Here is a 20,221-nt window from a genome sequence, read left to right on the forward strand (position 1 = left end):
GTGGCCCCAACTAGAACAAACTTCCCTCTGATGCCCTGCACGTCCCGTACCCAGCCCAAACCCCACTGAGGGTCAGAACCAGACTGCAGTCTGAGCCTCTGGGCACCTCGGACATCCCCAGCCTCTGCAGATGGAGCAGGGAAGCACCAGGAGGCTGGCAGCCCTCCAGGGAGCAGCACGGCTGCAAACCCAGAACCAGAACAACGCTAGCAAGGCAAACCAATGGGAAAAGACATGCGGAGGAGTGCTCACGTCTCAGCGAGAAGCAAAGCTGCAGGGGCGCTCCAGGGCTATGGGCAGGAGCCTCTACCGACAGCCGCACTCCTCTGCCACCATGTTGGGGAACTTGCGCACCTCCAGCCCCTGGCTAGACACGCTGATGATGAGCTGGTCCGAGTAGCGGACGGGCACGCAGCAGGGAGCACGCTGCAGGGGCGAGCCCCGCTCCTGCATGCCCAGCAGCAGCACCGTGTGCGAGTAGTAGCTGGGGACACGTGTGGAGAGGGGCAGCTTGCAGGGACCCTCGCAGTTGTTGGCTGTGTACACGGTGGGCATGACGATGAACTTGCGGTCGTGCAGGTCGATGGTCAACTCCTGCAGCCGGCAGTGGGCCTGATGCCGGGCGCTGCGGTTTTGTCGCAGGACTTTCCTCCGCTCCTGCCAGTGCACCCGCACCGTCTGCAGCGCCTTCAGCAGCAGCAGTGTGTGCAGCTTCCCAGAGCCAGGCGGCCGCTCACCCGCGCTGCCCGTGCCTGGCCCTGGCAGGTAGTAGCAGAAGCTCAGGAGGTGCTGGAAAAGCCCCATGTTGGCTTGGAACGCCGGGATGTCCCTCAGCTCCTGGATCACTGCCTGCAGCTTGCCCATCAGCAGCTGCAGCACGGTCCCCTCTGGCTGCCAGTCCCCGAAATGCTGCTCCAGCCCGGCACTGCCCTCCTGGGGGAAAAGCAGCACCGAAGGCTCCTCCGACTGCACCAGCCGCTCCAGCGCTGCTGTCTCAGACAGGTTGAGCAGCTGGTGAGGGAGTGTCTCCATCATCTGGAAGTCCAGCCAGTGGTGGGAGCTGGGCTGAGTGGGCGGCTCACTGGAGGGGCTCAGCACCCGGCGGATGAAGCGGGTCAGCATGCCCAGGAACTGCCCGCTATCCCCGGGGGCCAGGGATGAGGTGTTGGCCTGGCTGGGGGCAGTGGAGGGTAGCAGTTCCATGGTCTCATGCTGGGGTGGGCTGCTAAGAGAGCACAGAGAGGGTCACAGGGGCCCCTTGCACCCTTGGGGGTGATGGGCTGGGCCACAGCACCTCTGCCCCACCCAGGTGTGCCCCGCATTTTCCCAGCCTTGATCCCCACGGGTGGGACAGAGGGGCTTTTCCCCTACCCCCCCCCTTCCCACCCCGTGTTTTTCTGTGGCTGTGATGAAAGGCACAGACCTGAGCTGTGGGTATGGAGCCACGTCCACCACTCCATCAGCGGAGAGGTAGGAGGAAGAGGCCAAAGCATCGTGCCCCCGCCAGGACTTCACCAGCAGGAGCAGCACGGGTGTCATCCTGGTGAAGCATTTGTCATCCGAGCCGAAGAGGAGCTGCTGGGTCTCCGTGGGGGGCAGCAGGGCACCTGTAGGTGGGGACAGTGCAGCAGCCAGGTCCCCAGTGCCCAGCCAGGGCACAGGGGCCATCAGCACCGCTGTCCCCTGCTGCCACAGTCCCCACCTCCATCACCGCGATGTCTGATGGCCAGGGTCACCTGGAAGCTGAGCTCCTCGCTGGTGTGGGTCACGGATGCTACCGAGGCTCCAAGGACCAGGTATTGGGTGTCCCTAGTGAGGCAGAGGCTCTGCAGGGAGGCAGAAGTCACAGGAGCCCCTGAGAACCTGGGGGAGGCATGGCGGGGGGGCAGCACTAACACAAGACCCCGTTATGATCCCTGCTTTCTGGATGCCCAGGGGCAAGGTATGGACACTAAGACAGCCCAGAGAGCATCCAGGGAAGCAGCACTGGGTGGGCTCACCTCACACTGGAGGATTTGCTGGCCCTAAAACCAGCCAGGCTGGAGAGTGCTGGGAGGGGAGGGAGCCGTGCATGGGGGGCCGCTGTGCACCCCAAGGTGCTTTCCCTTTGTCCCCGCCAGCAGCTTGGGGACAGGGTAACAGCACCATCTTCAGGCACGGCTCGGCCCCGTCAGCCCCAGGGGAAGGGAAGGGAAGGGAAGGGAAGGGAAGGGAAGGGAAGGGAAGGGAAGGGAAGGGAAGGGAAGGGAAGGGAAGGGAAGGGAAGGGAAGGGAAGGGAAGGGAAGGGAAGGGAAGGGAAGGGAAGGGAAGGGAAGGGAAGGGAAGGGAAGGGAAGGGAAGGGAAGGGAAGGGAAGGGAAGGGAAGGGAAGGGAAGGGAAGGGAAGGGAAGGGAAGGGAAGGGAAGGGAAGGGAAGGGAAGGGAAGGGAAGGGAAGGGAAGGGAAGGGAAGGGAAGACAGATGGTGAGATGGGATGGAAAATGTGCTGGGAAGGAATGGGGAAAGCGCTGGGAGGGGATGGGGAAAGTGCAGGGAAGGGATGGGGAGCAGCAGAGCCAAGACACCCCCTCTCCCACCTTCCCTCCTGGCACCAGGCCCCGTGGGGCTCGGCACGGCCACCCACCTGCTCCTGCGCCAGCCCTGTGCCCGCGGCCAGCAGCTCCTCATGGCTCCCAGCACCTCTCCCTGCTCGGCTGCCCGGGTAGAAGAGCAGCAGGGCAAACTGCAGCTCACCCAGTGACCGTCCCACCTCCGCCTGGAAAGCCAGCTTAAACCATAGCCTTGCCTGGGCTTCCCACTTCACTGCAAAGGAAAACAAAAAGGGGGTGAAACAACCTGTGGGCATGCAGTGCACTGGGCGGGGAGCGGGCGAGGAAGGGGCTTTGGGGCCAGGCACTGCTCCTGCAGGGCACTCGGAGCACCAGGAACAGGAGCTGGAGGGTGGAAGGATGCTGCAAATTGCTTTTGCTTTAGATGACTGAAAGCAGCAAGGCCCCCTTGCTGTGGACCCTCCAAGGACCACTCAGGTCTACTTGTCTGTCTCTTCTCTTTTCCCTGTCAGACAGAATTGGTACTGGGTCTGAATCCCAGTGATCGAGACAGAAAGAGAGGAACACTCCTACAACCAAAATGATCACGAGCAGTACAGAAGCCACCAATGCTGTGGCACTGGGGCATCAGTCACAAGCGAGGACTCATCGTTGCATACAAGCTGTCATCTCTATGAAAGATACAGCTTCTTAAATAGAATATGGGAAGACATCCTATTTTACTGCTTAACTAATTTTAAGGCATATCCAGCCCTGCAAATTTAATTCTTCATTGGCATCTCTGACTTAGGCCCAGAAGTAGCATTTGCCTACCTGAGCACTGTCCCAGCCCGGGTTTGGCACTTACCTTCCTCCAGGCGCAGGATGAGGAACCGGTCCTGCCCCGGCTCCGCCAGGTGCTCCTGGACACGCTGCAGGGGCCGGAGCGCAGCACCCGTGTCCTCTGATGGGCACAGCCCGAAGGTTGTGAGGTCGCTCCGGTCCCAGCCAGTGCGCTGCCTCAGCAGCTTGATGAAGCCACTTTCATAGTGGGTGAGAACACCCATGACTTCCAGGTGGCTCGGCGGGACCCCGTCCTGGTCCTGGTCCATCTTCATCCTGCAGACCGGGCCCTCCAGCCCCCCCAGAGGCCAGGGGTGGAGGCTGGAGCCAGCCCAGCCGATGCCCCCATCCGCAGGCATCGCCTGCAGGCACCCTGCTCCTGGCTCTGTCTTGGAGAAGAGGCGAGTAGCAGAGGTCCTCTTCGATCTCACCAATGAGCTGGGTCCCGCTCTGGCCTGCACGCTTGCATTTTCTCTTTTTCTCTCTTCTGCTTCAAGTCCCAGCTCCTCCGAGAGGCTCAGCTCCAGTGTGCCAGCAGGGGAGACCCTTTCCCCTGGGCTCCCTTTTCTTGGCAGCGCTGCAGAGGGGAGCAACAGCGCCAGGCACGGCAGAAGTACCCCAAGAGCAGGCTTCATGTTCCTGCTTCAGCTATGCCAAATGCAGTTGTTTGAGCTGCTCAAACGCATCTCCCAAAACATTTGTGCGGAAGGGGAGGACGGCATCTCCCTTTTAAAAGCTGATGGCCTTGAGTTGACAATGCACAACACACCTCCCTTGAGAAACTCGAATACTGTCACGCTGGAAAGGAGGGAGGGATATTTCAAAGAAACTTTTCTGTTCTATTTTTGGGTTTGCATCCAGTATTGAAATTGTAAAAAAAAAAAATAATAAATTAAAGCTGTTTCTCCTACTTGTAGGGATGCACGTCCTTGACTTCAGATGTTTTTTAAAGGAGGGTAGAAGTCTAGACTTGAATCTGCATGGGGACTGGCACATACTACTCCTGTTGGCAGTGAAACACCAGGAGGCAAGAATTGGCTAGACTTGGAGGAGGGGGATAAAGACAGATAATGGGAAGAAACTAAGTAAATGTATAGAAAGCTCCCTCTTTGCTGGAAAGCCTCCCCCTTGGCTGGTACCTCCTGTACCATGGTGTATGGGCCGCCTTGCAGAGGCTCTTAACATATCTGAGCTCTGGGTTGCATCTCAAAGCTCCCAGGACGTGTGAGGGAGAATCTCACAGGGTGCAGCAGCAGCCCAATGAATTTTAATACTGCAGGCTTTAATAGATCAGGTCTTGGAAAGTCTCATAATGCCTGTGTTATAAAGACTTCTGTTTGATACCAGTGCTCACTTGGAATTACTAATACCACCTACCTAACACACTCCAAATAAACCGCCCTCCCAGAGGTTATCTCCTCAGCCTCAATGTACCTGCAAAACATTCCCAACACAGTCAGACCTTCCTCTGGGCTCTCAGGACTTCTGCAGTTTGAAGCTCGGGATATTGCTCCAGCACGTCATGAGTGGGCTGACCCTGACCGACTGCACGCCTGAGCCAGACAGGGACAAAGGGCAACAGACCAAAGGCCTTGCGAGCACAGACCTCTCTTCTATGGGAGCAGAGACAAAGGACAGGAACATGGCAGAGAGAAGGCTCACACAAGTCGTCCCAGGCACTGGGCCAGCTCAGATTGAGAAAAAGTGCTCCCGGCGCTGCAATAAAGCAGGTGGGAGCTGGACACGCTCTGCCTGGCTCTCACGTCTGCAGGGCACACAGTAGGATCTGCATCTGGCCAGCAGAAGAGGCGAACACCCGGCCTCCTTCCACCCATCAGGCACACAGCCGGTGCAGGACACGAGCTCAGCCTCCCCGGGCAGCCTGTGGAAAGAGACAGGCACCGACAGAGCCAACACAAGCCTGGTGCTCTCACCCTGCACCCGCCGAGGCCCTGCTGTCACCCGCCTGCTGGAACGCCCGTCTGGGGAAGGGAATCCTGCAAAGGACAGAGAGAAGAAAGCTTAGAGCATTTTCTGTTTTTAATCTGAACCAAATGATTGCTTGAAGGAAACATGTAGTATAAATAAAACCACAAAGGAACTAAAAGCTTGCCAAAACTAATCTGCTAGTGGGAGGACATGCACAATAAAAAAAATATTTAATGACAGCAGGTGCTTCATAATGATACAAACAGCATCTAGTGAAATACAATAACAAACCTGGACTTAATGTAACTGCAGTTTTGGTAATTTCTTCTGACTAAACATTCCCAGAAATCCTTTACCATTGTCAAACACAAGAGCACCAATGCTTTGTTTGTGAACCCCCATTTGGCATAAACAGTCTAACAAGCAGGAGCTAGACAACTGCGCTTTGGGGAAGGATGATTGTCTTTTTTAAAATCATCAACGAAACCTTGTCTAGGGCTTCTCAAGGACCCCTGAAAAGCAGTCCAAACTGATTTCCTTAGGAGACATTTTTCTGTGGTTCTAGCTGGCAACACCTGAGCTACTGTAGTGCTCCAGTGCCTGGAGGAGAAATGTTTCTGGACTCAGCATGAGCAACGCTCTTCTGCTTGTAACTGCAATTCAGCAGGAAGATGAAAAATTGCATGTTGAAAATTTTGCTGGCCCTCCATTCTGCCCACCAACGGGATTACTGGCAACGCAGTAATAAAACCCTTTAAGTGTGTCTATGACAAGTCTCCCAATCACCAGATGAACTGCTTCATAAAGGACTTCAGTTGAATAGCAACTGATTAACTGGCAGTAATTTATGATACACATCAAGCAGTCTATGGTGGGGAAATGTGTTAAGCTAGCACAGCTGAGCTAAGGTCGATGCAACTACTTCAATCAGAAGTAGCTGACTGAAGGCGAGGTGCCTAGAGATTTCCAGCCCTTTGTCTCCTCTTGGATAACTTCCAAAATATAACCAGACTGGGAACATTTTATACATTTAAGGGCTAAAGAAACTGAACACACAGCAACATTTTTAACCAATACACGGGAAGACATAGAGAACGGAAAATTGAAAATCTTTTAATGAACCTACAGGATTTACTCAAAATCACAGGCATACAAAACAAAAGTTTATCTGACTCAATTGTAACCTGCATATAAAAAGGTATGAGGCAGAGGAGTCCAGCGGGACCAAGTCCCAGAGGGGCTTCAGTTGGAGGGAGGTGGAGGAGGGATAGTGCCTGGCCCCTCCGTGGGGAGAGGAGGTCTCATCATGGGGGGCAGAGGAGCAGGGGGAGGAACACCAGGTGCTGGTGGCAACTGAGGTGGCACTGGAGGTGGTGGCACCGGTCCAGAGGGAGGCATAGGAGGCAGAGTCATGCCTCCCGGAGGAGGAGGTGGCATGGAGTCCGGCAGAGGTGGCCGTGGGGGCAAGCCGTTCATCAGCGGAGGCGGAGGAGGCCGCTTCACGGTCGGAGGGCCTGGAGGGAGGTTCGGAGGAGCTGGCGGCTTCTCCATTTTGAAGTGGAATTGAAGGAAGAACTGGGGAGGGGAAGGGAGAGGGAGAAAAACAAAGAGAAGGGAACAATTAACGGTCAAGACAACACTGCGCCATCACACAACAGCTGCTCTGCCCACACGCATGGCCTCCAGGAGCAAAGTGCAGTTCTCTCCTGAACTGTAAGTGTCACCGATCACGGCTGGCTTTCTACTTAACGTTCATGGACTTGCACCAAACCTGCCCGGTACCTGAACTCCTACAAAACTTGTTCCAAGTGCTCAGCTTTATGTGATGGGGTCAGGATCCCCCAGCGTGCACTCATCCCCTGTCCTCCCACACAATAGCTAGTGAGCATGTCCATACCATCACAGACAACTGCGCGGGAAGCCTGCACCGAGCAGCCCACATGGAGGACGCAGTGTTGTGTATTTATGCACTGTTCTGCTGCTGCTGACAGCAAGTTTCACTCAGAAGATTCTGCCTCTCTGATTAAACTTTCACAAAGAACACAGGAAGATCCTTCTGTCAGGAGGAATCACTACATAGTTGCACTGAACGAGTGAAGACTTTAGCATCAAAGCCAAAATGGACATAACTGATGTGTGCTCTCCCTGCACTGCCTGTCCCCACAGGCTGCTCAGCCCTCCTTTCCCTCTTCAACCCTCAAGAAAGATGCTGCAATGCTCCAGCTACCTGTTTGGTTTCCCTGTTCCAGTGCGTCCAAAACTTTCCTTCTGCTTTGTCGATTTCTCTGCTTGGCACCTGCAACAAAAAAGAATAAGGAGCTATTATTAGCACCACCAGATTAGCTCAGTGGTCCTTTTTAGCTTTAGAGCCTGCAAGATAAGCACAGCTATTCCAGGCCTTGTGAGATGTGCTCATCTCGGATGTTATTAGATAGAGATGGGGGCAGGAAAGAATTAAGTTACTTCCCTATCGGTCAAGGATAAGTATGCTGGCAATAAAACCTCCCTTAACATCTGCACAAAGGATGAGAAGCGAAGCCCAGAAGGCTCCTTCCTGTGCCAGACACCAAGAATTCAACAGCTCCCCAGAGCTCAACACAGAACCGAGTTTTCATGCCAGAGTCCTCCACTAATTCTCAGCAGAGTTTAACAACTTCCAGCCACGTCTTCTTGACCCTCCTTTCCACTCCATTAACCCCCCAAAGGCCAGAACAGTACAAGTCTATAACGACAATCACAGGGAATTAATGTCTTGGAAAATGTGGGAAGGGAACTCTATAATCAGTCAATCCCAAATCTTACCTTGAAAGCTATGGTTTCGTAGGGCTCGGCTGCCATCAGAAGGTACTGCCAGCGTCTATCAGGAGGCTCAATCCTTTGTTCATACGCGGACATGAACCGATGACGAGGCATGATGCTTTCTGCAATCTCTGGATAATCAATCTGTTGGGATGTTACTGCAGCACTTAGGAGAATATTCCCTTTTCACCACCACATCATACAGAACAAAATCCTCAACTATAAAAGAAGTCTAGAGAGAAGCTCCAAAACAAACAAAAAACATACAAACAAAAAACCACCCACCCAACTTAGCGCTACCAAAAGAAACATCTGGACAACTACGATCATGGATTCTTCCATTTACTTGACACAATCATCAGCAGAAAACTAGCTAGGTAAAGATTTTATTTTATTTTATTTTTTATTTATTGTCCTGAGAAGAACTGCTCATTTACCAGTGTTTTACCTGGGTAACCCAGAGAAAAAAAAAAAATTTAGCAGTGACCTTACCTGGAAGAGCAGGCTTTGCTGGCCTGTTTCTGGATCTCTCTGTTTGGTGACTGTAAAGAAAATAAGAAAGCTCAGCATGTAACAGAAAAGGGTCAGAACAATATTATTTCTGCCCTAGGAAAGACACAAGGCTCCAAACAACAAATATTATGAGATTTTGTTTCCCATTTATCAAATAAATCGCCACAATGTCTTTAACCAAAGTTACTGTGGGTCTCTACTGAAATTCAGTTGCTGTGGGGCAAAGACACTGACACACTGTGCACTGCAGACAAAGCTGGGAGATAAAGCAGCTGAGTTTCATACTGAAGGCCAAAACAAAACAATGGGGAGTTCAGAGAAAAGACCTGAGCTATACATCCAATAAGTGACTTGTGAGCATTAGTGAAAGATGGTACAGCACAACAAATGGAGAACAGAGTCGGAAGCAGTGCCTTCATTTCCTGCACAAGTATTATAATAGCTGAAGACTTAGACATACCAATCTATTATTAAAATGGTTCTCACTCGACTGTCAGCAATAAAGAGATGTTTCATGGGTAATTTAAACAATAAAGGACATCATGAGACAAGCCCATATCTTATTTATGGACAGATCTACTAAAAAGACTAGTTAATAATTCATATCCATAGCACTGCACTTCAAGTAAGCTCCAGCAGGCATTAGGTATCTGCTGTGACAGGCATTACTGATGTACCTTTATAACCCGGTCGTCCAATTTTCACAAATTTCTTCACTTCCACTTTGACTTTTTCTGGTGCAGGCTGGGCAGGAGCTTCCTTAGCTTCCTTGGCAGCTCGACGGGCCCTGAATTCATTTGAAATTCGCAAAATTAAAAGGTTAGTAGCACTTGTTTCTGAAGGATAGGCTAGAAAGCAGTGTGAATCCCATGCCACGGAATATTTTAGTACTTTACAGAAAGCATATTGGTGAAACTGTTCCTCTTCCATGTGCATCACTGCAGGTCAGTTTTATCTATGCCTTCCCCTGACCAAAAGCTGTCATCTCAATTATCTTATCCAACCTTGGATGACCTTTGTGCCAATCTCCAGATGGAGCCGAGACAACTTCTTGAAGTAAAAAAGGGAAAGAACTCCACAAACTAGTCATCTAAACCAAAACTCTTCACTAGGAAACAAACAGTCAAAGAATATTCAAGCCCAACGTGCTACCAAGTTCAAGATTTACAAGTGTTCATAATCATGATTTCAATGTGCCTAGGTAATGGAGAACAAAGCTACAATGGGGATTAACTTACAAATTGGTCTGATGCTTCTTCCCCTGGGTATGTGCTAAGTAGCTTCCCTAAAAAAAAAAAGACAGAAGAAAGTTAAATAAAGACAGGACTGCTCCTGAACCAAAAGATACTTGACATGGATGAGAAGCTACATTTCACGTTGACAAGGATATTTTAATCCCTAGCATAGAGAAATCTTACTCAAAAATTGCAGATTGCTCAGAACTGCTGAACTGTCAGAAACTGTCATGCTGAACACACACAAGCCACTACCCACCCATCAACTCTTCAGCAATCAGTCATCAAGCACATCCCCGGTTCTAGCACTTGAAGCCAGCATTATTCTAAAATATCTGTTGCTGTGGAGATCAAAACAGGCAGCTGTTCAACTCACCTCATTGTTATGTAGAGTCAGACAAAGCTTGCATTCATAAGAACCCAAGTGATTTTTCATAAAATAGGGGTCCTAGGAAGAGAATTATTAAAAAGTTACAAGCAAGATACATGCCAGAACAACAGAATAATAAAATATGTAAAACAGAACTTCTCCTGCACTGGAAGAACTGAGTTCACAGGTTTAAATTATTAGCACACCACTACTTTAGGACTATGAAAACAGAGAGAGACAATAGCAGTTTTTTTATTGGTAACAGCACTCCCAACTGCAGTCAAGGAACAACAAAACACAAACCAGTCCTGAGCAGACTGAAATAACATGACAACAGCTACCTGAATACGTGAGTGCTGGCTTCTCTCTGGTTAGCCCTTCCACAAATGTTTCTTGTTTAAATCCCACATTAACAGAAACAGAAGTATTTGCTCCAATCCACAGCTCCCCACCGAACCTCTTGCCCTCCAAGCCACTTCACTGATGTGAAGCCCTGAACTGATCCACACGTAGCTTGTGGGGCTGGCACAGCACGCCCTCCCCTTCCCGAGCGCGCAGAGGCCGAGGCTCACCTTGTTGATGTCAATGGTTTCCAAAGCCAGCTGCCGAAGCCTCTCCCTGCGGTCTCTGTTGCTTTCTGAGGCAGAGGCGACGCCTCCGCTTCCAGTTTTACCTCCGGGACGGTGCTGGAAATCCATGATGGGGACTTCTTTGCTTCAGCTACTTCAGGAGAAAGAATGAGTCTGGAAAAATGAAAGAAAGCCAAGTGAGTGACAACTCATGCTTCCCCTCAGCCGGGCTCCATCCCCAGACCCAGCAGCAAGGCCTCAGGACACGCGCCGGGTGACACAGCCCCGGGCCCCGCAGGCCTCGTGCCGCCAAGCCCCGAGCTGAGCAGCTGCAAAACCCCCAAAAACCCGGACAAGCCCCCACAGACACCCCCCCCCCAGCCCCCCTCGGCTCTGGGAGGATCGATGAATTCCTCCCCAAAACGTCTCTCTGGGCCCACCGAGGCTCAGTGCCCCCCTCAGAGGTTCACCCCTCCCCCACCCCCCCCCCATCCCCTCAGCGAGGCTCAGACCCCCCCCTCCCCTCCCCCCCCGTACCGGCGCGCGCCCCCCGCTCCCGCGCCGCGCACGCGCGCTGCTCCCTCCCTCCCTCCGCCACACGACTTCCGGCTTCCGGCGCGGCGCTTCCGGGTCCGGGTGCGGGTCCGGGCGCGGCCGGGGGCCGCGGGGCCCTCGCCATGCGCTACAACGAGCGGGAGCTGCTGAGCCTGGCCCGGCAGCCCGCGGAGAAGGCGGCCGAGGTCCTGATGCGGGTGCCCAAGAAAGGAAGCGGTGAGGGGCCGCGGCGCGGCTGGAGGGGCGGGGGAATGAGGCGGGGCCGGGTGCGCTGGGGGGGGGGGGGAGGGGGCTGGGGGGGACACTGGAATGGGGCTGGGGGCGCTGGGGGGGTACTGGGAGGTGGCACTGGAGATGCTGGGATGGGGCTGAGGGGGGGACTGAAGGTGTTGGAGTGGGGCTGGGATGAGAGTGGGGAATGGCGCTGGGGGTGTTGGGGTAGGGTTGGGGGGGCTGGATGGGGGGGCCTGGGGTAGGAGTCGGGGGGAACAGAGTGGGGAAGTTGGGACTGCGTGGGCAGGGCTGGGGAGGCTGAGGTAGGGTCCTGAGGTAGGTGTCGGGCAGGATTGGGTGATACTGGGGTGAGAAGTGGGGCACTGGGAAATCTGGACCGGCAGAGCTGGGGGTGCCGGTAGTACGGCAGGAGCAGGATTTGGGAGCTGGGGGGACTGGGAGGCAGCACTGGGAGCAGACTGGGAGGAGTGGGAAGCAGGAGGGGAGGCGCTGGGGCTGCGGTGAAGCTGGGGACAGGGACAAGTAGAGGAGACAGGAGAAGGATGCTGGCTGCAGGCAGGAGCAGAGGGAGGGTTTGGGGGCGAGTAGCTGTGAGGGCAGCAGGGAGATGAATGCCCCTGTTCTTCTGACACCCCAAGCGTGCCTGGTAAAACACAGCAGGAGTCCAAACCCCAAGGGAGCTTCCCCTTCAGTGTGGGGAACCGGCACGTTGCAGAGGTCACAGGTGCTTCCCTCTGCCTTGTGCTGCGGGCTCGCCACCTCAACGCTCTTGTTTCCCTTTGCAGTGCTAAAGAAACGCCTCGTGAAGCTCGTTGTCAACTTTCTCTTCTACTTCCGGACAGATGAAGCGGAGGTACGGAGCCTCTTTTCTTCACACACACTTTCTTTTTCTGTGAACTGATGGTGCGTGCTTTGTGAAACAGTACAACAGCAGGCTGCCAACACCAGGATGTGGCACCCTCGCTTCCTATCCCAGCGACACAGTGAAAGCTTGTAGGGGTGAGGAGCACTGCCAGCTACACCACGCCCAGATGGCTCATATGGGAGCTTGGAACGAGTCTTTCAAACGTAACCATTGCCCCTCGACTGCCAGAGATGGACTCTGTAACGTTTATTTGTAGGCCTGTGCTTTATCATGTGAAACTGTGAGGAGAGCTTATATTGCTCTCCTGGAAAAAGAACTAGCATTATTTATTTGCGACACCAGGAATTTTTCTTGCAAGCGATGCTCGCTTTTAATGGGAAATTGTCATGGCTATACTCTGTTGGTGTTGTTACTTCTGACATGCAGAGGCCTTGGTTAGGTGAAAAAAAAAAAAGAGAGAACGAGAGGGATGGGCTTAGGTTCTGTTTCTGGCTTTGCCACTACTGAGATCCAGTAGTTTTTAGTGCATTCCTCAGTAAATGTTGCTAAAGATTCTCTCATTGGAAAATCAATCTGAAAGTAATCATTTGATTGGGTATGAAGAAAGGTGCTGTGTGCCTGCTGACACAAGGAAGTGGAAAGCTTTTAGTTGCGTTTTTAGACTTAGGCCACAATGAATATTTCAGCCTGAAAAACTCCTCTTTTAAGAAACACTCTTTTCTACTGAATTGCGGTCGCTCTTTGTTACTTCACTGGAGCTGCAATCGTAATTCTCTGGGTAGGGTCAAAAGCTGAGCAGTTGCTGTCCCGTGGAGATTCAGCTGCGACTCCCTGTTCATGTGGTTCGAGACCCCGAGGGTGCTGCCCTGCAGCACTCGGCTGCTTGCTGTCCTGAGGGTTATTGCTTATAAGCACTCGTGTTTTAGTGTGAGGGAGATGTTACTGAACACATCAAAAATAGTTCCACAGGTCTGTGGTCAGTGCAAATATAAAGCTGTTGTGACAGAAATACATACTAAAACAGATTTTTGAGTATCTTGGTTGCTGCCTTATTTGCCTCTCGTATTTTGTTTAGTTTGGACAAGAGAATTCACTTGTGGATTGCTTTTGTTTATGGCTTGTATCACCCGTTGGTTCTTGTGTCCTTGCTCAGTGTGCACTAGCTAGCAAACCGTACTTCCCATTTGTCTGTTTGCCCTGAGCTGTTCTAGTTCATCGACACGCTGTTCTTAACCTCCTGCAAAGCTTCGAGCCTGCCCTTACAAAGTGCAATGTTAGCCTTTCTGTGTGTCATTGCAAATAGTTCATCTTTGCTTGATTTATTGTGCAAGGAAGTAAACTTAATCAGTGTCTTTGGATGCTAAATGAAAAACAGAAATAAATACTTAAGCCCAGAGTGAAGCTTAGCAAGTCTTTAACCTCTATCTAACGTGCACAGAGTGCTATGGGGAAGACTGGTACAGCAAAGTGTATCAGCAGACAAAAAGAACACTGAACGTTCATTCAGTTAGCCTGAATTACCTTAAAAGTACCATCAGCTTATAAAGCTCATTTAAAAAACACTGGGAGAACTCTGGATTCAGAACACTGCTGATAGGGCTCCTATGGTGCTGATTGGCAGCATGTGTTGAACCCCCTTTCTGGGTCTTTTCCAGCCCATTGGAGCTCTGCTGCTGGAGCACTGCAGGATCACTAAAGAAGAGGAGAACGTCTTCTCGATCAGTGAGTTCTATGCTCGCGCTCCCTTCGTGTCCCCCTTATGGCAAGCTGTGCTTTGAAAAAGGAGATGCTTGGCTGCTTTGTTCCTGCTTTTGCCTCTTTCTCTGTTGGCACCAGGGTTAGTGTTCCTCAGCCCCCTCCTCCTCAGTTGCCAGTTGTTTCTGTGGAGCTGCCGTGCTCCAGGACCATGGCATTTCAGTGCTGGCTGAAATGGTCTGTGATTTGCACAGCTGCTTGTGAGGAGAGAAGCAGTAAAAACAGACTGACCATGGCTTAGTGCTTGTAGAAATCCCTCTCTAGGAAGGCTTGGTATTGACAGATTGCTGCTTCTGTGCTATTGCATTTTATCAAAAAAAGTGAGCCTTAGATAAACCATCTGTTGGGCTAATCTAGCACCAGTCCTCCCGCCACGCTGTTTGTCCTTGTGGCGATAGCTGCGGCTCCAGCTGGCTTGCGGTGTGTCATCCTTTATAAGCAGCCTTTCATCCAACAACTAATCATTGTGAAAGAGGTATGTGGCAAAAATAACAGGATGTTTCTCCAAGGCCATCCCCATATCTTTTGGCCTGGCTGTCAGGCACAGCTGCTTTTCTGTGCAGAGTCTCGCCTCCTCTTTCAGCTGGGAGAGATGGTGTTCTGGCACCCAAGCAGCCTGAGCATACCAGTGAGTGTCCCACTCTGAATTTCTGGGGCTTTAAGTTTGTCAGGAACCCTGGTGACTGATGATTCCTGAGAAAGGTGTTGAAACTGATTGCCCTTGGTATCAGGTTGTGTCCCTGCACGGCAGCCCTGAGGGGTTTGGTGCAGCCTGACCCAGTTATTTCTCAGCAGCAGCCTAGATCTCTGTGAACTGTGTACTAAAGAGCAGAGCTCTGGGGACAGTGTAATTAATTAGATGTCCTGATTCTGTCTTGGTGAAGAATTGGAATTGCACAGGGAACTGCTTTCCACTGTGCACAGCACCAAATTCCCAAAAGCCTCAAGCAAAGACAGGTCAGTATCTTCTCTGAGTGTGATTTGATTCCTCAGATGGCTGCCCTCTACATATATCAAAATCACTTCCTCCAGGCCATTTTCTACTTCGATTACTGCATCTCCGGTGACTGCTTGCAAGGACTCAGGGTGTTTTAGTCCTGAGTCTGGTCATATTTGTCCAGTCTGAGCTGTCACTCTGAGAAGCTGCTTTTTCCTCTCTGAAGTCTTTGGCTGCTCTAAGCTTACATTTGCTGTAGGCAGCTGTTCGGGGCCACCTGGGAAGCGCAGCAGAGAAGTGCCTCCAGAACTGGTGTTACTTTTGGAAGCACCTCTTCCAGTCAAGAGCAGTATGAAGGGCTTCTGAGCTGTATGAGGCACCTCTGGCCACCATCGCTCCCATGCTGCCTTACCATAATCATATGGGGAAAGGTGTTTAGGTATAAGGAGCCCAGCAGTGGAGGGACTGGGGCAGTTGAGGGGTAGGTTTAGCACCTTGTGTGCTTTTCCCAGTGCCTTTCTAACAGCAGACTGCTTCCCAAGCTGGATTTCAAGTGTGTAGAGGCAAGCTTGGCTGGGTCATTGTTCTTTGCAAACAGGGAAAGAACGTGATCCCAAACCATCCAGGGTAAGATAAGAGGGAACAGATGCCTGTCTCACTAGCTTGTTCACAGATCATCTTTGTTGAACAAAGGTACTAACTGCAGCCTGGCAGAGTCTGGTGGTTGCTGGGGAGGGAGACATTGGAGTGCAGGCAGCTCTGCCAGGACCTTCCTTATGTCTTTTCCTTATCCGTGGCAGGTTTCATTGAGGAGCCAGAGAGGAAGTACTGCTTTGAATGTGACAGCGAAGAACAGTGTCAGGAGTGGATTGAGGCACTCAAGCGAGCCAGGTAGGCTGAGCCAATAGAGCAAGGTCTGCACTGTGCTGTTTGTACGTTGCAGCCCTGTGCTGTTTGTTTCCTGGGACTAGTTTGTGGTGAACCCAGGGCGGAAAGCAGTTCTCTCCTCCCAGGCAAGCTTCCTTTCAGCTCTAAATAGCACCCGAAAGTTCCCCACGTCCTTTTCTGTCCAACCCATTGCATGGTCTGTTCCTTTCTTACAGCTATGAGTTCATGAGGAGAAGCTTGATTTTCTACCGGAATGAGATCCAGAAAATGACAGGGAAGGTGAGTCCCCTGAGGTTGGCTTTTCAGGTGGTAACCCTCTCCAGTCCAAGGAGCAGGGTTTGGTGACCCCTGGCCTTGGTGCCAGCTGTCCTACACGAGGCTGGTGGCTGCAGCGTGTATGACAGAGCCATATTAAGTCAGGTCTTGAAGCCGTGGGCTCAGCAGGCAGTCAGGCCCAGCCACCTGAGAATCTTCCTCTGCCAAGCAGCCTGCGTCCAGCTGGTGGGTGTGCGTGAGACTGTTCCTGAGCGCGGTGTGTTACAAGCAGCACAGAGCAGCCTGGGGTCTGCAGCCAGACAGGCTGGGCCTGGGCTAACCCTGACTCCTCCAGTTCTGGAGGAGCAGCCCTGGCAAAATCAAGAGTGTCCATCAGTTGAGACACTGCTCGCACCTCTGCCAGGATACCTGGACCATCCCTTCTGGAGGTAACGGGTAGCTGTGACTCACCCGCATGCTCCTGTGCCAGAGCAGACTGAATACAGTCTGTGAACCTTGGTTATCTGCTGCATCCTCTCCATGGACTGTGACTGCTTACAGACAGCAGACTGGGGTAAATCCAGCACGTAGCTGGAATTGGCACCTAGCCCTGCTGCCTGCCAGACTGCAGCCTGGCAAAAGGAGGGTCCTGCTCACCTCCCATCTTGTCTGTGTCTGACTGCTGCCTTCCTGTGCTCTTGCTGCAGGACCCCCTGGAGCAGTACGGGATCTCTGAGGAAGCCCGCTTCCAGCTGGCAACACGCAAGCAATAAACCCCACACTTGGGCTGAACTGGCTCTGGCCACAGGCTCTCCCTGCAGAGTCAAACCCAAGCTCCCCCAGGAGGAACAGCAACCCTTCCATTCGGTGGTGACCAACTGACTTTTTAATTTATTAGCCACATATTTTTTTATGATTTTTTTTTTAAGATAATTCATTGCACAATCCCACCTCTCCTGCTCTGCCCCAGCCATGCAGGCAGGCAGAGTCTAACTTCTCAGTGCAGACTGTGACCTTGGGCTGGCTGCTGCTGCAGCGGTGGGAGTAAAACCACCGTGGCTCCAAGCAGGAGCAGAGGGGGCAGGGACTGAACAGAGAGCTTGAGCACTTGGCTTCCTCCAGCAAGGGCTCATGTCTCTCTCACCAGGAGCTTCTGGAGCAGACTCTGAGCCCTCTCTAGCCTCCTCCCTGTCCCTCTCCTGCAGGGAGCTACTCAGCTTTTCTGGCTCAGGATCTTCCCGCAGTCTCCAAAGGAGCCATCAGGAGTTGTTCATCATTTTACCATAACAGGATGCTCCAGCTGATTGCATTTCTGTGCTTGCAGGGTTAACCCTGCTATCCTCCTTCTGCTCGCTGCAAAGCCATTTCAGTTGAGCAGGGAGGGAGAAGCCTTCTAGTTACACAGGGAGCAGCCCAGGAACAGCAACAGCTAATGGGGAAGGGGCACCCACCCCCTGTGTCAAGGCAGCAGTGTTTGCAGGCACTAGCACCTGCCTTTTGGGGTTGTGTTCTTTTTGTCCTTTCTCTAGCCAGGTGGTACTAATTTCTAGAGGACTGATGAAGCCCATGGCACAGACAGTTAGAGTGCTCTCACAAATGAGGTGGAGAACAAAGCTGTAAAGCACAAGGGAGCAAAAACAGGGCTGAGAAATATCTGTTATGATCCTGTCTCCCTCTGCAGTACTGGGGGCTGGGCTAAGCTGTGCCATTTCTCAGCTTCCCAAAGAGGAAAGGCAGCTGGAGAGACTTGTAAAGACAGGAACTGCTACATGCACTTTGGCTGCATGTTTGAGCTTCAGGGTATGCAGAAGGTAAGCCCAGGGAGTGTAGGACAGCTGTACATTAGCACTCCCTTCCCTGACACTCTGCTGCAGCTTTTCACCCCTTTGTGAGCTGCTACAGGGAAAGATCCAAACAACTGCACCTGCCAGGGTCACAGCAAGCTGCCAGGGAGCAAGGGCTGCTGCTGCAGGGACTCCTGTAATGAAGATCCCTTTAGCAGTAAGGAACATCTCTCCTCATGGCTCTGCACTTGCAGCCAGCACTGTGACTGCAAAAATGAAAACTGCAGCCAGAGGTGAAGGCCAGAAGGTGTTTGCCACACGTGCCCAGAGCTTCAAGACCCCTCTTTCTTCACACTCCACTCTACGAGGTGGCTCCTGCAGCAGCTCCACTGGACAGTCCCACAAAAGGCCCTATGGAAAGTCCCAGCAAGCATTTTCAGATGGCTGATGACAGAAGGAACTTTACTCACCCCTGGGGCAGGTAAATGCAGCAAGAGGTTTCCATTAGCACAGCACAACGGGTGTGCAGGTTTTGGCATTCTTTTCCACCTGGCTAGCAGGAAAGTTCTCTGCAATTAAACAGTACGTGGTAAATGAGGTAGGGAGCAAGCAGCCTGTGCTCTGAGTGAGGTTTGGTAGGAAGTTTTGGCTTTCTTTGGGAATTAATGCAGACACAAAAGCCAATACTAAAAGCTTTAGTAGCCTGGCCTTCCCTCTTTACCTCAAGCTGCTGGGTACCAGGAGAGCGGCAGATGTCACTGATGCTTTATTTTTAACCTCAAGCCCAAGGTTTTTCCTTTCCCTTCCCAGATATCCCCTTTCCCTGCACTGGTTCCAGGTGCTAACTCCAGCAATTACCAAAAATATGCAGTGGGCAGCTGTCTTGTTCAGTAAGCTGAGGGCATACAGGGTAGAAGCAGAAAACAGGGCAGGTTTGAAGACAGATGGCAACTCTCATGGAAGCAGCAGTGAGGGATTAAGAGCAGGAACAAGCTTGTGCTTTAGGGAATTAGTGTCCTCAGATGACTTCGAAGTGCATTTTCATCCTCATGAGCCTACTCTGCTTTACCACAGCGCAGGGGCACACTGGTGGGGTACACAGCAGCCTTACTTACTGTGATAGCAAAGCCTCGTCCATCTGGTCACTTGCTACAAGCCAATGTACACGCCGGAGCTGCACTGCAGCCTGGAGTCCCCTCTGCAGCTCTGGCTGAGCAGAGCAGAGGAGGTACCATAGCTCTCTGGATTCAGCCTCAGGTCACCAGGAGTGACCCAGGCTGCAGGCAAGAGAGGTTTCCGAGCTCATTTTCCCCCCAGGTTCGGCATTAGTGAATGCTTCGATATGCAAAATTAACAGTCATATAAACAAAAGCTGGGAATTCTGCCAACATTCAGTCATTTTTAGCAAACAATTCCAGTGCTATTGTGAGGTTCACTGTTCCTGCCTGCCACCCTCAGTAGCTAACACTTCTCTACCTTGTGCCTTCCCAGACTATCACTAGTTTCTTCTCCATGCACCTTGCAGAAGGTAGATTTGACACCCACCATCTTCACTGTACATAAAAATGGGCATTTTATTTAGATGTTCTGGGGAACAGTTGGGTGCACAAGTGATAATCCCAACACTTATTTAAGAGGCAACAATGACATTTCCTAAGTGAATGTAAGACAAATGCTGTGAAGAGCTGCATGGGCCTGCGCAGGCCCTGTAACTTAATTAGCTAGATCAATGGTTAGAGTAGTGCTAGGACACTGGGATAGATGTCAGGAGTAAGGGAAGATGGTACTTCCAGACACTTTAGAGATCCGCATCCGCTGCTCTTGATTTATAGACAACTGTTCATTTTTCATAATCTGTTCACTATGCTTTTTGTATTCCAGGGGCCTGCTCCACTGTTCATTGGGTACAGGCTCCTTGACAGTGTACTGAAGCTGTTTATCTGTTGTACAATGAACATTTCCAATAAAAACTTGTTTTAATCATTATGGCAGTCAGAGCTGTAGCAAGGAACCTGAGCCCATGCTAAGGCAGGTGACTACAGCAAGCTCCTGGGCTTTCTACACAGCCTGGCTGCAGGTGCAGGGCTCTTTCCCAGGAGCAGGGGCTCAAAACCCTGGCACCATCACTGCTGAGATGCAGGCGGCAGAAGCAGCAGCAATCC

The 20,221-nt window shown here is 51.9% G+C and overlaps 3 protein-coding genes across 3 annotated transcripts; 1 reads left to right on the top strand and 2 right to left on the bottom strand.

Annotated features, from left to right (window-relative positions):
• Positions 1-179: 179 nt before the first annotated feature.
• Positions 180-4,006, bottom strand: AMH (anti-Mullerian hormone; the record flags this gene model as incomplete). Its single annotated transcript, XM_082779792.1, has 5 exons — positions 180-1,222; positions 1,424-1,607; positions 1,703-1,826; positions 2,624-2,802; positions 3,397-4,006. The coding sequence occupies 5 exons, from the start codon at positions 4,004-4,006 to the stop codon at positions 307-309; spliced, it is 2,013 nt and encodes a 670-aa protein (XP_082635918.1). The 3' UTR covers positions 180-306.
• A 1,492-nt stretch (positions 4,007-5,498) lies between these two features.
• Positions 5,499-11,360, bottom strand: SF3A2 (splicing factor 3a subunit 2). Its single transcript, XM_082779933.1, has 9 exons — positions 11,324-11,360; positions 10,790-10,960; positions 10,224-10,295; positions 9,851-9,897; positions 9,290-9,399; positions 8,592-8,641; positions 8,103-8,243; positions 7,528-7,596; positions 5,499-6,875 (listed from the first exon to the last, which is right to left on the bottom strand). The coding sequence occupies exons 2-9, from the start codon at positions 10,913-10,915 to the stop codon at positions 6,543-6,545; spliced, it is 948 nt and encodes a 315-aa protein (XP_082636059.1). The 5' UTR covers positions 10,916-10,960; positions 11,324-11,360; the 3' UTR covers positions 5,499-6,542.
• Positions 11,361-11,402: 42 nt separating this feature from the next.
• Positions 11,403-17,273, top strand: PLEKHJ1 (pleckstrin homology domain containing J1). The gene is made up of 6 exons (XM_082779934.1): positions 11,403-11,557; positions 12,361-12,428; positions 14,096-14,162; positions 15,933-16,023; positions 16,236-16,299; positions 16,983-17,273. The coding sequence occupies exons 1-6, from the start codon at positions 11,464-11,466 to the stop codon at positions 17,046-17,048; spliced, it is 450 nt and encodes a 149-aa protein (XP_082636060.1). The 5' UTR covers positions 11,403-11,463; the 3' UTR covers positions 17,049-17,273.
• The last annotated feature ends 2,948 nt before the right edge of the window (positions 17,274-20,221 follow it).

Source organism: Aythya marila, assembly GCF_965140915.1.
Source record: "Aythya marila genome assembly, chromosome: 27".
Lineage (NCBI taxonomy): Eukaryota > Metazoa > Chordata > Aves > Anseriformes > Anatidae > Aythya > Aythya marila.

What these genes read in the sequence shown, in the direction of transcription:
- SF3A2 (XM_082779933.1), bottom strand. Translation starts at nt 10,915, where the DNA reads ATGGATTTCCAGCACCGTCCCGGAGGTAAAACTGGAAGCGGAGGCGTC. An exon ending in TGGACGACCGGGTTATAAAG is followed by an intron (nt 8,642 to 9,289) that starts GTACATCAGTAA and finishes TTTTCTTTACAG; the next exon opens with TCACCAAACAGAGAGATCCA. An exon ending in AGCAAAGCCTGCTCTTCCAG is followed by an intron (nt 8,244 to 8,591) that starts GTAAGGTCACTG and finishes ACATCCCAACAG; the next exon opens with ATTGATTATCCAGAGATTGC.
- PLEKHJ1 (XM_082779934.1), top strand. Translation starts at nt 11,464, where the DNA reads ATGCGCTACAACGAGCGGGAGCTGCTGAGCCTGGCCCGGCAGCCCGCG. An exon ending in GGTGCCCAAGAAAGGAAGCG is followed by an intron (nt 11,558 to 12,360) that starts GTGAGGGGCCGC and finishes TTCCCTTTGCAG; the next exon opens with TGCTAAAGAAACGCCTCGTG. An exon ending in TCCGGACAGATGAAGCGGAG is followed by an intron (nt 12,429 to 14,095) that starts GTACGGAGCCTC and finishes GGTCTTTTCCAG; the next exon opens with CCCATTGGAGCTCTGCTGCT.